This window comes from Camelus bactrianus, chromosome 34, assembly GCF_048773025.1.
Source record: "Camelus bactrianus isolate YW-2024 breed Bactrian camel chromosome 34, ASM4877302v1, whole genome shotgun sequence".
Taxonomy (NCBI): domain Eukaryota; kingdom Metazoa; phylum Chordata; class Mammalia; order Artiodactyla; family Camelidae; genus Camelus; species Camelus bactrianus.
The window spans coordinates 2,851,306-2,867,332 of NC_133572.1; the positions used below are offsets into that span (position 1 = coordinate 2,851,306).

Sequence of the window (16,027 nt, forward strand, 5' to 3'; positions counted from 1 at the left end):
GGTCACGGGCCCCCTGCCAGCTGGCAGGCAGAGCACAAGTCCCCTCTGCCGGGGGCTGAGCTAGCTGACAGCTTTCAGCACCAGGACCTGGCCACGTCTTTGTCCCCGTGACTTGTGGTCCCCAAGTCCACCCACCTTTGCCCTGTGATGCAATGCATGGTATGGGGTGGGCACTTTGTAAGTTGACTGTCGGGGAGAGAGTCTCAGGGGACCTCATGGAAGGAACCTTGGACTCAGAGTTGAACAGAGATTGGTGTGCAGGAGGTCCCTGTGACCTTGACCAGGCAAGAGCCTGGGCCAGCTGGGACTATTTCTCTCCTTAATGTATTTAAATGAAGTCAAGATTGGGGTCAGCTTCATGCACAGAGCCTCCTCCGGCTTTAGAGGTGACTCTGCAGCCAGCTCAGGAGCGTGCAATGGACACGGTCTATTTTTAGCCTCCCAGAGACCGTGACCAACATCCCAAGCGGGGGGTGGGCACACCTGCTGCATTCTGATGAGGCAGCCGGGTTGCTTCTGCTGCCAGGCAGCCCGGGATCGCGCCGACCTGAAATCTGATGTTGCTAAACTGGGAAGTCTGCTTATTTCCCAGAGGCGGTAGCCTAGATACACCGGGAAAATGGGACCATCACCCTCCCGCCTCTCCAGCTGGGACTCAGGGCCGCTTGGGGCTGTGCCCACAGCACGGTGGAGGGGATGGACTCACTCGGATGTCTTGATCTTGCTCTGCCCTGGAACCTCCCTGTTTCGCTTGCTGGAACGCAGCTAGTAAGTCTGTGTTGGCCCAGCTCACAGATGGGAAAACTGAGGCGTGGAGTAGGGACAGGTTAACGTACTCTGAACAGAACTGCCAGCGACAGTAATAGTGATAACAGAGCGCACACTATATGCCAGCAAGTGTTCTAAACTCTTTACACACATTAACTCGTCACTTAAATTAGATGTGAGAATTCTGCCCCCTGGGAGGCCTTCGCTGCGCCGAGCATGTCTGCGTTCCCCGCACTTCACGGCCAGGACTGACTTCTCCGGACAGAGCTGTGCTTCCACAGCGAAGCCCGAACCTCTGAGCTTGCGTCTCGCCCTCCGCCGTCCCCTCCGCCCGTGGACCGGGGGCCTGTCAGTGCCGGGCAGCGGGTGGTGTGTGGAGCAGGGCTGGCTGGCGGAGTTGGGGACCCAAGAAGGGCAGTATCTGGGAGGGCATTGCCAGGAGGCCAGCGCATTCACAGTTCAGAGGAAATGTCTGCCGAAGTTCAGAGTAAAACTGTGAACCAGAAACCACGGGGGGCAAGACACAGGTGTGACAAGCCAGAACTCGAGAGCCCTGCCTTTGGGGGGGCCCAAGTGCTGCCCGTGGGGTGGAGAGAAGCCTCGGGAGGCTGGGGGGGGGGTCCTGCTCTTCCTAAGAACGCAGGTACCACTCATTTTAGGTTAACACACACCCGCTGTGTGCTGCGCCCTTTTCTAATTGCGTTACAGACTCCAGCTTGTCCAAGCCTCTAGGAGATGGGGACCATTTTATTCCCATTTTAGAGCTGGGGAGGTGAGCACCAAGAGGTGACTAACCTTGTCCCAGGTTGAGTGGCAGGGCTGGGATTCACGTTTCGAGGTGAGGGCTCTGGAATCCACACTCCAGCTGCTCTGCTATGTGATGCTGTGTAATGTCAGGGCATCTTCCCCTGGACTGAGTGCTTAGATGTGCCTCTAAAGGAAGGCAGTATTGTCCCCATTTAACAGATATGCAAAGTGAGGCCCAGATCGGCCGAGGCCACCCACACCTAGGAGGTGGAACTGGGTTAAATTCAGGTTGGTTTGGCTCCTGAGTCACACGCCACCATCTCTCATGGCACAGCCATTGGGGTGACGGCCAGAAGGCTTGGGGGCACCGCCCCCACTGAGCCGCGGCTGCCGTGGTTGATTGGAGCCTGGCTCGAGGAGGTGGGGGTGGATGGGGTGTCAGAGGCAGGACCTCGGGTCTGCAGTTCTCACCAGGCCCCCTTCTCGCCCCCGCAGGTGAGCAGCCCTCCCTCCCAGCCCCCGCAGCCCATCGTCCCCGCCAAGCCCGTGCAGTGTGTCCACCACGTGTCCTCCCAGCCCAGCTGCCCGGGCCGGGGCAAGATGTCCAAGCTGCTGAACCCGGAGGAGATGACCTCGAGGGATTACTACTTCGACTCCTACGCCCACTTCGGGATCCACGAGGTAAGGCGTCCTGAGCTGGGGCCAGCGGGGCAGCTCAGAACGGCTGCGGCGGCCTCGTATCCTGAGGCTGCGTGAGGTGTCTCCACTGTCGTTAAGTGAGTTCCCCCCTTGGCTCGAGGCCCCTGGCCCTGTCTCCATCCCCTGGGCCCCCCAGCAGGGGTCAGGCCAGGCCTAGAGCTGGTGAGCAGGTGAATGTGTGTGTCGAGGTGTCTCTCAGCTGGAGAGCAAGGGATGTTTCCAGCGTCCTTGTTTTATGGTCCAGCCCTCCGACCCCTTCCTGACTCTGGGCCTCGGGGAGCCAGGAGGACTGGACGTCCTTGGTCCTTGTTACAGGAGCTCGGTGTTTGAAGCTAGGGTCTTGTGGCCCAGAAAACCTTCTGGCATCTTGATGTTCAGTCTTTGGGCAGGCATGAGTCTGTAGGGTCGTCCTGGACCCATGAGTGCCTCCAGGGAAGAATCCACAGGCTTCCTTGGGAACCTGGTCCTGCCTGACATCCTGATTGATTCTCAGGAAATTCTCATGTCTAAATGCTGTCTTATTCCGCAGCAGGGAAGATTGATGCTGGCTGCAGAGCAGAGCGCAGCTTCCTAACAAGAGGCTTCCTGGCTGCAGTGGGGGCAGGGCAGAACTTCCCCCTCCCTCCCCAAACCTGTCCAGCACTTTCCCACCCCAAATAAACTACCGACCTTAGCCGCGAGCTTACTCAGGGCCGGCTGCTCTTCTAAGCACATTATCCGTGTCATTTCATTGAATCCCTCAAGAACTCTATGAAGAAAGCATTTCTATTGTTCCCTTACAGTATGAAGAAATAGTGAAAAAGGAACAAAGACTTGCTTGCTATGCAAATGCATTTTCAAAGTAAGTCTCTAAGCTCCCCTTCCAATTAGATGCTTCTGTAAGCCCTTCCTGTAACGAAACAGTGATTCTGCTGTTGACAGAAGGGTGTTTAATAAGTAATAGGCAGCTTTTTTTTTTTTTTGAGAGCCTCCTCCACGCTGTGTTGTTTCCAGCATTTTCTGTCATTGATTCATTTATTCCTCAGGTCAGCCCGTGAGGTCAGCATCGTTATTCGTCCCCGTTACACAGATTCATCCTGCCAGATTCCTTTGCTTACAAGGTCACGGGCTGATAATAGCAGAGCCAGACGTGCAACCTCCACGTTGTGGGCCTGGGAGCCCGCATTCCTAACCTCCAGGCCGTGTGGCCTTTTGAACAGGCCTTTCTTCCTTTCTGGAAACTTCGGCTTTGTTCCTGCTGGTGCCTTTGCAATTTCCCACGGAGGCGGAGAGGGGAGGGGTCTCGTTCCCTAAAGACCGGTCTCTGCAGAAGAGCGTTAGGCCTGGAGCCTGCAGGGTGGGGGCTGGGCCCTGTGCTTATTTCTGAGGTCTGGCCCCGGGGGACCTTGGGCAGGTGAGCCTGCAGCTCCTGGACGTCCCCAGTGGGGTAGGGTTGGGATGGTGCACGGAGCCCCGTCCTAGGCCTGTTAGAGGCTCTGGGAGGCCGGAAGGAGGCCTTCGAGCGCTTCCCTTCTGAAGACCCTGCCTCTGATTAAAGGTCACGTCTTCCATGTGACAATTTCTAACAGCCCTGTGGCTCTGGGCACTTGTCTCAGGGCAGGTTCCTGGGAGGAGACAGCAATTCCAGGGGTCCCAAAATGCCCCCCTGGGGCTTGCCTGAAACCCCTGGTTCGGGGCCAGCTGAGGTCTCCCCGCCCCAGTCTTCAGTCTCCACTCCCCGCGGGGCCTCCTCCCGGTCCCTCTCCGACCCCTCCCGCGGGCACACTCTGGCACAAAGATGTGCTCTCTGGCGCCGTTATATCTCTGTGGTTCCTTCTGGACGTGGTTCCCTGGCCTCTGACCCAGGCACTCGGCACTCGGTTTGTACAGGTTTATTGACACAGTGGCTGCTCTCATCACTCAGGGGCTGCCTGGTCCCCTCCACGGCCGGGCATCCACTGGGAGAAGACCTCCCGGGTCACCAAGTACACATACTATATATAGCACCAGGTTCCCTCCACGTCATGTGTTGATGGAAAGATCGAACCTCTTCACAAACAGACACAAACATGGTGCTGACTGCGCTGATGAACTTGGAGTAAAGGATCTGCAGGTCCTACAGAACATTGCTTTCCTTAGTAACCTGTCCTCGAATGGTTTTACCAGCCCTTCACACTGGGAAGTACTTCTGATTACCTGGCTTAAATCCTTCCTGCTGCTGCCACCGAGGACCGTCTCTAGACCCTGGCTTCTGGGGAGAAGCCTAGGTGTGTAACGCAGGGGCGGCTAGTAGTCTGAGGTTTTCCTCCAGCCTGCCGGGTCTCCGAGGTCATCTGGGGTGAGGGGGGACAAGTGGGGGGACTCCTACTGTTGCTCTTTGCCAGGAGGGCCTGTTTCTCTCTCATGATTAAATGTCAGGCATCTCCTCTCCACGCCAGACGGCCTTTGCCTCCTTGGTCTGGACAAGACCCACATCTCACCATCCCATCCAGAGCAGTGCTGGCTGTTTGGCAGCCTTCTTCCATCATTAACAAGACGCTCACACGGGCGGCCGGCGGCACCGCCAGCTCGCTGACTAATCGCGAGCAGTGAGTGTTTAGGAGACACGGTGCGGGATGGATTGGGTTTGATTAGTCTGTAAATACAAAGGAGAAGTGCCGAGGGTGTGTGTGGCAGGGGGCACTGTTGGGGGCTGGAGGGCACAACAGGAGGTGATGCCAGACACTTCTGTTCTTGCGTGGCCCCATCCAGAGATGACTCCGTGCTCAGCCTCCGGAGGATGAGGGCCGGGGGAGGAGGACTATGCATTCCATCCCAGGGCTTCCCTGAGAAGGGTGAACTCCTGACCAGAAGCAGTAGTGACAGATATGTCCTTGTGAACAGAGGGAAGGGGCCGGGCTCCTGGCCTCCGAGATCCCAGTTCTGAATTCTCAGCATCTTTGACAGTCAGCCCTGGGAGGGGGGCCTCCACTGTCGGAAGGGTCAACCCCAACGGGGCCGTGTTCTCAGCCCCCAGCCCTGGGCACTGAGCCCACTCCCAGCCAGCTCTCCTCCTTTGACAATCTTGCTGCAGGTTCTTTTGAAACAGATTCTCCAGGGCCTCCTTTCCCAGCGATTGGTCAGCGTGCTGCCGTGTGGTCCGTGGCTGGGAGGTGACGCCCCCCACAGCCGGGGTGGGAAGTGCTTTCACGGAAGAGCGGCAGGCTCCTGAATGAAACGTCCGGAGACGTCTCTGGGCTGTTCTCTCCCAGGGGTGATTAAAGCAGGGGGGCAGAAGCTCGGGGAGACAGCCTTTTCCTCAACAGGCCGAGTAGGGAAAGCCTTGCTAAGTCACAACTTCTCTCCCCCCAGAACTTGTGCCTTTGGACCAAACTCCTGTGGTCTGGAGCCTTAAGGATGGGAAGAAGGGGCAGAGATGACAAAAGACAGTGAATTGAAGGGGGGCACTTGGAGGGTCCCCATAGCAACAGTAGGATTTGCAGAGGTACTGGGCCAGTCCAATTCCATCAGGAAAGGCAGGTGGACTTTTAACTATGGGTATAAGCAAGAGGTTTCTGAACCTTTGTTGTTACTTTGCCTCCATTCCCTGCTCACCCTCAACAGTTTCCTCACATGGATGAAAAGGGTCGCAGTTTTCACGAGGAGCCAGAGCTAACACCTTCCTAACGCTTCATGTATTTAATCATCACAACAAGTCGGTGAAGTAGGTGATCCTGTTACCCAGTCTCCAGATGAGGCCACTGAGACGTGGAAGGCTGAATGACGGTCTGGGTCGGAGCTATGGTTTGACTGCGGGAGTTCTGGCTCCCCGTTTGTAGGGCACCGATGACACACCCCACCCCGTGCCTGGCTCTGGGGATACCATCGCACTGTCTTGTGGTCTCACAGTTTTGAGGCCTTGTCCTTTTGATGTCGAGCAGTCTTGTAGTGTTTGGTCCCAGAGAGATCCTGCAGGGAGAAGCCTGAGCTCCCTTGCGAAGCGTTTAGAGTCAGAAGTGAACTCAGTCTAACCAAACCCTCACCTTATTCAGCTTCTAACGGGACCCAAGATACGAGCCCTGGGGCAGCATACGTCCTGGTTGGACTGAAAAGCAAACAGAAATTCCTTTGGCCCCTGTGGTTGAAATCCAAGGTCCTGTTGGAGGAGTTAAAATCACAGCTCCATCCTAAACGCACTCCACTCCCGATTGCGTTACACCGGCCAGCCCATCCCTGAGCGGCCTAGCAAAAGAAGGCACAGTCCCTCTCGGATGAGCAACAACAAACTAACTTCAGCGACTGCGGTTCCTCAGACACCACCCATGGAAAATGAAAATGACAGGACATGGGAAGAAATGGGAGACTCTGGTCCACAGTCAAGAGAAAAGTCCGTCAGTAGAAGCAGGTCTGCAGACAACCCAGTGGTAGAAATCATTGAATTAAGATTTTTAAATCATTGTAATAATTATAATTGGTAAATATTTCCAGGAGGAGATGGAAATAATGGGTGAAGCTGAACTCCTACAGCTGAAAAACACAATGTCTAAACCAAGCACTCACTGGGTGGCATGAGTAACAGCCAGGACACATAGGAGAGAATACCTATGGGTACGGAGACAGAGAAACAGAAACCACTGAGACTGAAGAGTAGAGAGAAAAACTCTGCACAGGTGGACAGAGCCTCAGTGACTTGTGGGACAGAAGCTAATGGTAAAGCTTGTGAGCATGGCGTTCCGGAGGACGAGAGAAGCAACGGGACAGAACAAAATGTTTGAATATAGAGGGATCGTGTCTAAAACTGACTAGGAAGAAAAAAAAAAGCCCAGCAACCCTCTGAATTAATTTGCTCAAACAGTGAAGCCGCCTCTGAAACAGTCACCTGCACTGGAGCCACCAGCTGACTATATTCATGGCAATCAGCCGTCATCCTTCAAGGTCCGTCGATCCTCTGCACGGGCCAGACAGGCAAATTGAACGAAAATGTGGGTCTCCTGGGTTAGTGCCAGTTCAGAGCCAGTGTCCAGTACTATAGGACGTGTCCAAGGACATTCTCTGGGCGGAAGGAAGATGATAACTGTTGGAACCTAGACCCATGTCAAGAATGAATTGATCTGGAAAAGCTGACTCCATGCGTAAGCGTGAGAGACTTTGCCCCGTTATTTAAATCTCTTTAAACAATCATTGACTGTTTAAAAAATAGTGACAGTGTCTTGCAGGATTTATAACGCAGGTGGGACTGAAATGTGTGGCAGCAGGGCCACGAAGGCCAGGAAGGGAGGAAGGGAAACACACTGTTGTGGGAGTCCTGTGGTGCGTATGAGCTGCTGCCATGCCACCTGAAGGCAGCCGTTCCCTCTGCTAAGCTCTGACCGGTGGAGGCAAGCACCCCCGAGTTCTTTCCTCGCGCACTTCTCTCTCACAGCCTTGGGACAGGGCTGTTCTCTGGTGCTGGTGCGCGGGTCTCGCGTACGTAACGAGTGCGCTTCGACATTCCGACCTCCTTACGCCTTTGGGGACCTTCCTCTTCAGCACGCCAAGGAAGTTCCGGCATTTCCACCTCATCGAGTGCAGACTGACTGTGGGTCCAATCACCCGCACCAACCGGAGGTGGACCAGTGAACCCACAATCTGTGCTCAGGGAGCCTGTGTCAGGGCGCCTGGCCCAGCCCGACTTTGTGTTCCTGCCATCTTGAGCCCTCGCCCTGACTCCTGTTCCCCAGAGTTGAGTCTCTGGACGTTGGAAACACCGCGCAGTTGCTTTGGCGTGTGTCACACCTGCTCACGACGCACTCGTGGTAGCTTGGTCTTGGGATCTGCTCGGAGTCAGATCTAGCTGTAGGGCTCATGGGGGCAGGACCTGGGAAGCGTTAGTGGTGCCTCGCAGGCAACTACCTACCTCACAGGACCCCAGTGTGATGCTTCAGGAAGAGGAAAGCTAACTTTCTTGGGCGGGGGCAGAAGGTGCTTCTGCTGGCAAAGAAGGCTCTGTGATTTAGGGACTTGAGGCCCCAGCTTCATCAGAATCTGCCCATATGTCCCCATTCCAATTTTCAGGACCCTATTCTCTCCCAATAGATGACTCAACTTTAACAAAAGGGGTCCTGCAAGGATGGGAATTCAACTTGTGTTGTAATTCAGGCAGGATTTGACTTTGGATTTGGTTTCTGGAAATCTTGGCCTTGCAAGAAAATAAGATTTTTTCCCTTTCTTTTCCTCCTTCTTCTTCTGCTTTTTTTTTTTTTTTTTCCATTTCTTTTCCTCCTCAAAAGTCATAGGATCTTTCAGGTGCTATAGGAAGACCTTGAGCTGGGAGTTTAAATCCCTGAGCTCATCATTTGCTTTCTCTAAGTTTTCTAGCATGATTAGCATCAGCCAGCCAGCCAGCCCACCCATTATATTCCTGATTTTGACTGAAGTGCTCTAAGGTAGCAAATACTTGGTTACCTGGAGTCTCGGCTTCAGTAGGTACTTCATCCCAGGTGTCTGAAGCTCAGACTCGAGCAACTCTTCTGCTGTTTCATGCTGCTGAGCAGCAGCGCCCTCTTCACCAGCGGCAACAGGGTCATTAGTGCCTTTCACTCTAATCAGAGCAGAGACCTAATTCCAGAAAACTCAGAACCAATTCAGAGGATCCATCCTTAGATTATGTTCCTCAGGAGCTATTCTTGGTACCAAATTTTGTACCAGTCGGGGCTCAACCATGGAAGCAGATTCAGTAGGAGATAGATACATAATATATATAAAATTCATTGCAGGATTGCAGGGCATTGGCTTATACCATTGTGTACGGCTGTTGTCCCCGTGTCTGATACTGGAGCTTGAAGGGCAGCACAGGTAATCAGGAAAGGACTATGAATGCAAAACAAGGGGCGATCAGGAGTAGCTGGAACCCCTAAGCACGAGCTTGACCTTGTGAGGACAGGCTGAAACATGTCCATTCTGTTGCCTTTGACCTTGGTGGCGAGCGTATCCTACAGAGGCTGGAGTGTCTCACCTTGGAGTTAAACAAACACGCACGCACGTGCACACACACACACACACACCCCTGGCTCAGGAGTCTGAGAAGCTGAGGGCAAAGGTGGAGGAATTGCAGGTCCAGCGGCTGCGTCATGCCAGCGAGGTGAATCCATGCGTCAGTGGTGACAGATGTGCACTACAGAACGGTTCCTGCTTCCGTCGTGACTTTTGAATCTCCTGACTCCCTTGTGACCCACCCTAACTGGAAGCGTAGGAGAAAGAGAAGTCTGGAAGGTGTGTCTCCGCCTGGTGAGGGGCCATGTTACAAAGCCATCGCACATGTGTGCACAGAGCTTCACAAACAGGAAGCAGCATCCACAGAACCAGAGGGAGAAAAATGCAACTCCCCCGGCCAGGGGTTCCTTACTGTTTCTCTCTCGGTAATTGATAGAACAGATACCCAAACAAGTCAGCAAGCATGTAGAAAGCCTGAACAACACAAGCAACCCAACCTAGTAGGCGTTTACAGGACACTGGCTCCCCAGAGAGCAGACTGCGCGTTCTTCTCAAGTGCACATTGAAACGCTCACTGAGACGGATCGTATGCGGGGCCGAAAATGAATCTCAGTAAGTTTCAAAAGAGGAAAATCACACAGGGGACTTTTTTTTTTTTTTGTCATCAGTCGAATGGATTTAGAAACCAAAAAACAGTAACTTACCTAGAAAAATTTCCAAATATTTGGAAATTAAGCAGCACTGAGAACAAGGTCAGAGGAGAAATCACAAGAGAGATTAGAAAATATTCCAAACTGCATGACAGTGAAAGCAAAACGCTGTGGACTTAGTATCTGTGCCCCCGAGACTCGTGTGTTGAAACCCCAGCTCCCCGTGTGACGGTGTCGAAGCTGAGGCTTCAGGGAGGGACTTAGCTCATGAGGGTGGAGCCTCGTGAATGGGATTAATGCCGTTACGAGAGGCCTTGCTTCCACGCCTGCTCTCCAGCAAGAATACAAGGAGAAGACGGCCACATGCAGACCAGGCCGCAGGTCCTCACCGGACACCGGGTCTGCTGGCACCTTGACCTTGGACTTCGCAGCATCCAGCCTGTCAGAAATAAATGTTTGTTGTGTAAGTCATCCAGGCTACAGTGATTTGTTACAGCAGCCTGAACTAAGACACACAACGCGTGGGCATTTGTGGAGTGTAGTTTAAACAGCCTTCGGAGGGCAATGTACAGCTGTAAGCTTCCATGAGACAAAAAGGAAGGTACAAAACCAGTGACCAGAGCTCCCAGCTTACACAGCTAGAGACAGAAGAGCAAACACAGCCTAAGTTTAAGGAAGGAAGTAGTAAAGGGGAGACCAGAAGTCAATGAAGTAGCAATCAGACGTTAGAGGAACCCACTGAGCCGAAAGTTGTTGTTTGAACAGTAATTAAGTTGAAAACATTTAGCTAAATTGATCAAGAAAGAAAACAGAGAAAACACAAATTATAATATCATAAATGAAGGCGAGGACGTTATTACAGATCATAGAGACACGCCACAGGTGACTAGAGGATATTATGACAATGTCAACACCCGTATATTTGACATTTCAACTGAAGTGAATAAATCCCTTCGCAAAGTATGTCAAGGCTGATGTAAGTATACATAGAAAACCTAAAAGAGCCGTCTAGTAAATAAATTAAATTCATACTTAAAATTTTTCCCACAAAAAGAACTCCAGACCCGGATGGTTTTATTGGTGAATTTTACTAAACTTAAAAAAAAAAAAAATCCAACTTCATGCAAACTTTTTCAGAAGATACACAAGGAGCAAACACGTCCTAATCTGTGTGGTGAACCCGGCAGAACTTTGATTACCAGAGGAAGTATGAGAAAATCACAGGTCAGTGTCCCCCATCAATGTAGATGGAAAAATCTGCAACAAAATACTTGCAGATGAAACCAAGCGCTGTTATAAAGGATAATACGTCATGACAGAGTGCTGGGCCGACATTTGACACCAGGCTATGGAGTTCAACACATTAACAGAACAGAAGAGAAGAGCTGTGCACAATTTCAAGAAATGTATAAAAAGCACGTGACAGAATTCAACACCAATTCATGATAAAAGCTCTTAGCAAATTAGAAACAGAAGAGACCTTTTTCAACCTGTTATAAGACGTTCACGGAAGGCTCACAGCTGAAGTCATACTGGTGACAGTTACATATCCCTGGAGCAAAGGGAAGGTGGCAATTCCCTTCTCATCTATTCTGTGTTTTGCTGCTGCTAGTCCTCGCCAGTGCAATAAAGCAGGTGGGGGAAACAAGAAATAAAAAACACATAGACAGGAAAAAAAGAAATACGTTGTCTTCATTTACAAGTGACAAGATTGTTTTCAAAGAAAAATAAAGGAATCTACAGATAAATCTTACTAGAATTCATATGTGAGGTGAGCAAGGCCGCAGAATAGAAGATTGCTGTGTATACACTAACATGAAACAATTGGAAAATGAAATTTTAAACATATCCTATCCAGGACTGTGAAGTATCATAAAATCAAATAATTAAGAATACATCTAAAGAAAGAAATACAAGACCTCTATATTGAAATCTATGAAACATTTTTCAGAGAGAAATTAAACAAGACCTAACTAAATGGAGAGTGGTTTCACCGACTGAAAGACTCAATATTACTAAGATGTCAGTTCTCCCCAAATTGATCTATAGATTCAGTGTAATTTCAATCAACTCCAGGAGGTTATTCTGTATGAATTAACAAGCTGGTTTTAAAATGTGGTTGGAAACGCAATGGATCCAGAAAAACGGAAGTAATCTTGTAAAAGAACTAAGCTGGAGGACTCGCAGCCCTTTATTTCAAAGTTAATATAAAGCTACAGTAGCCAAGTGACAGTTGAATCGATACGTGAATGAAACGGTTCACAGAGGCCACCCACACACAGCCAATTGATTTTCTGACAAAAGTGGCAAGTTAATTCAATGGGGAAAACGCTATTCTATCCAGCAAATGGCGCTTGGACCATCAATTTGTGTGAAAAAGTGAACTCACCCCCCTAACTTACACCATATACAAAAATTAGTTTGACATGAATCAGAGACCTAAAAGTAAGAAGCTTTGAGTAGAAGCAGCCAGACACGAAAGTGTACATACTGTGCGATTCCATGTAAATGAAGTGCTAGGAATGGCAGATGGGAGCTTTGGTGATAGAAATTAGGTCGTTGTTTGTCGGGAGTGGGCGTGAGGATTACCTGCACGTGCGCGTGGAACGCTTTCTGGAATGACGGAAATATTCTGTATGTTGTGTACGGTGTTGGTTACACAGGTGTACGTTAGTCAAAACTTATATAATTAACCATGTGTTTAAAATCTGTGCTTTCTTTTCTTGATTTTTCTTGATGGAGACTGAACCCAGGACCTCATGCATACTGAGCGTGCGCTCTACCACTGAGCTATACCCATGTGCTTCTTATTGTATGCAAGTTATATTTTTAAAAATTATACTGAAATTACACTAAAGAAGTCCAGTTTTATTGATGACTAGTTAGAGTGTTTGCTGATGGCTTGAATGGATGAAGATCCCTGCGTCACCACCATACGCACGTTAATCATGTTCTCCTTGGTTTGGAGATGGTCGTAATGGGTAATCTAGTCCTTCCTTATCCCAAAGCACCTAAATATTAGTGGCTAGAGAAACATGTTTTCTATTCCTAAATACAAGCAAGCAAAAAAAGTGCACACACAAAAAGCCTCCTTTAATAACCTGTTTAATGACAGATCTCTCACCATGGCAGAAAGTTCTGCTTTGCGTCTAAATTAAATCTCTCATGCTGTGTTTGTACCCATCCTTTTGGTTTCTGATAAACTGGAGCTTTCCCAGCTGTGGGCATGAGTTTCTCCTTGGATAGTAAAGCAATCTTTCTTGGGCAGCGTTTTAGGGCTGGAGTTGTGTGTGCTGATGCGGGGAGCTCTGGTCCAGCTGCCTGGCTGTACGGTTCCTGGGCTCTGCCTCATGACCCTGCCGAGGTCCCTGAGGAACTGGGGCGGGGGGTGGCCCTGGGCCCGTGATTTTGCGGGTGTGCTCCCAGGCGCCCTGCACACACTGGCTCAGCCTTGCCTTTCCTTCCGGACAGGAGATGCTGAAGGACGAGGTGCGGACGCTCACGTACCGGAACTCCATGTACCACAACAAGCATGTGTTCAAGGACAAGGTGGTGCTGGACGTCGGAAGCGGCACCGGGATCCTCTCCATGTTTGCTGCCAAAGCGGGGGCCAAGAAGGTGTTCGGGGTGAGCGCACCACTCCCTGCCTCCATCGGCCCCCGCCGAGCCGGCCCTTCATGGGAGTACGCGCCCTGGACCCCTCCTGGCTGGGGTCGCGCTCTCCGCTGTCCGGGAGGAAGCCAGGTGTGGCTCTCGGGAGGCGGGCATGTGCCCTGGCTCCCTGTCACCTGGGCACAGCTCCCAGCCTTGCGCTGCCAACAGCTGACGTTCGTGGAGGACTTTTGACTTTTTGAAACCTGTTCTGGTGTCATCATTGCCTTAGAGTCCTTAGTCCCACTGTGGGCTTGAGAGGCAGGGCAGGGTGGCTACGCTGGTGAGCTCGGGTTAGAATCTCTGCTCCTCCACCCTTGAGATGTGTGACTGTGGATAGTTTGCTTTTCTGCACCTTGGTTTCCCCATCTATAAAATGGGCATAATGATAGTACCTTGCTCGTGGGGTGATTGTGGGGAGTGAATGAGTCTAATACATAAGCCAAGTGCTTAGAACAGTGCCTGACGTAAGTCAAATGTTCGGTTTTAATACAGTTGGAGCCCAGGGACACAACAAGATACTCTTCCTCTGTTCTTTAAAGGCAAGTTGGTAGACTGAAATTCTGCTGACCCGGCTGCTGCAGCTTCTCCAGCTGGAGGTGGTGGAGGCTGACCTCCAGAGAAGGCCCCACAGTGTAGCTGCATGCAGCCTGACAACTGGGGGGGTGGGAGGAGGGGAGGGTGCTGGGAGGGTCCGGAGCCGGGGAGAAACTGAGAAGGAAGAGCTCTGAGCTGCAGGCTGACATTTGAAAAATGCAGCGGCTCAGGGGCTGGAAAGTGGAGATTGATCCTGATCAAAATTCACGGCGCACTGCGGTCAACACAGGATGCGCACAGGGCCCCCAGTGCCGAGGCCCGTGGGGGCTTTCGGTGGGCCTTCAGTCTCTGTGCACTTGGCTGGGTTGTCCTACAGCCTGTCCTAAGACCACCCCTGCCAGATCCTGGCTGATCAGAACCCTCCATATCCCCATGGCTCCCCACCTCAGTGCTGGGCCCTAGGCCCCCAGCAGGACGGCAGTCCTGCTCCGTGCCTGAGCGCCTGACCTGACACTGCGCTTGGCTGGAGAGGGTCTCCGGGACACGTGGGCTGTCCTCAGGGCACCTCGGGTGTGGCCTTGACCGGGACAGCTGAGGTGCACTTTGAGGGTATGGGGCCAGCGCAGATGTCCATGGTCAAGGCCTTCTTCACCAGGACTACCCCTCCCCACCTTCCAGCCTTCCTTCACCAGGTCCTCCTCCCCGCAATGGGGGCTTCCGGCCAAGGGACACACTCCCCTTCCGAGGCGCTTGCAGAGCCTCCAGGCTGGACGTGAGCCCTCCTGTGACTCCGGCGCCCGCCCTCCCTCCCTCTCAGTGTGGCTCTGAGGCCTGAGCCTGGGCCACGGGCGCGGGAGCCCAGGGCTGAGCAGGGAAAGGCAAGGCTGCCTGTCATCGCTTCCCGGTGGTGGGGGTTCCAGCCACGAGCTGTCAGGAGGCCCCACTCGCGCCTTCCAGCCCTGGCCACTCATCCCATTCTTCTGCCTCCTGAATTTTTGCTGTACCAGCTTTTCTGTAACCAGCTTGGCCCCAGTTAGCTGGGCTCACTGCACAGTTTCTCCTGTTCTGAGCTCTTCTCCAGTGAGGGAGACGGGGTGGCGGGAGACAGAGGAAATGGACAGGGAACTGAGACAGAGGGACAGACGTGAGAAGAGAAGTGGAGAGAAAGGGACAGAAAGACACACAGAGAGGACGGCAGGGTGGGGGAGCAGCCCAGCACCCCTCCTCCCAGGAGCACCAGTGCTCCCTCACCACAGCCGTGGGAGACAGGGACGGTGACTTGACTGAGGAGGACGCGGAAGCTCAGGGAGTGGCAGTGGCCGGGTGAGGATCCAGGCTGCCCGGCTCTGGGTCCTGGTCCTTCACCGCCAATCTCAGCGGCCTCTTGCAGGGGGAGGGTGACGTGGCAGGGAGCCGAGAGGCCTGGCGAGAGACCCAGTCCCCTGGACAGTGGGCTCGAAGGCCACAAGCCCCAGTAGCCCAGGAAAGGGCTCCTCCGCCTGGGACCTGAGCCCTGGCCGGGATCTGCCTCCTTAAGCCAGTGAGTGGCCCCTTCCCGACCCCATGGGCGCCCTCGCCCACCCGAAGCTTTGCCGGGGGCCCCCTCCCCCACCGTGCCCACCCTGCCCACTGTGCCCCGACGCAAATACTCTCCCCAAGGCCCTGGGCAGTCGGGGGCCCCGGAGTGGGAAGAGGGGGCCCAGGGCCCGAGTACAGCCGGCCTCTGGGGGGGCAGCTGGGGAGGCGACCACAGGTCCTCGCAGCTGCCGCTCTGCTCTGGGCGCCCCAGCCTCCCTGCCTGGCCCAGGTCCCCAGCCCCCAGGCTGGGCCTTGATTCCTGCTGTTCCCACGAGGGCCTGCTCTCAGCGGGTGGTCGATTAATTTCTTAAACACCTGGGCCCTTTGCTTAGGTGACTTGGGGAAACTGGAAAGGCTTCTAGACGAAAAAGAATCGATTCTTTTAAATGTGGAAGCTGCGGAAGGAGCGAGTTAACACCTGTGGGGCGCGGAGGGATCTTAAGACGCCAGAGGCCGTGACTCGGCAT

General features: G+C 52.8%; 1 protein-coding gene across 1 annotated transcript in view; it reads left to right on the top strand.

Annotated features, from left to right (window-relative positions):
- PRMT8 (protein arginine methyltransferase 8) overlaps positions 1-16,027 on the top strand; it is a 77,524-nt gene that overhangs the window by 31,480 nt on the left and 30,017 nt on the right. Inside the window, exons 2-3 of the mRNA XM_074357507.1 lie at positions 2,011-2,196; positions 13,266-13,421. Coding sequence (XP_074213608.1) covers positions 2,011-2,196; positions 13,266-13,421 — 342 coding nt within the window. The remainder of the gene's footprint in view (positions 1-2,010; positions 2,197-13,265; positions 13,422-16,027) is intronic.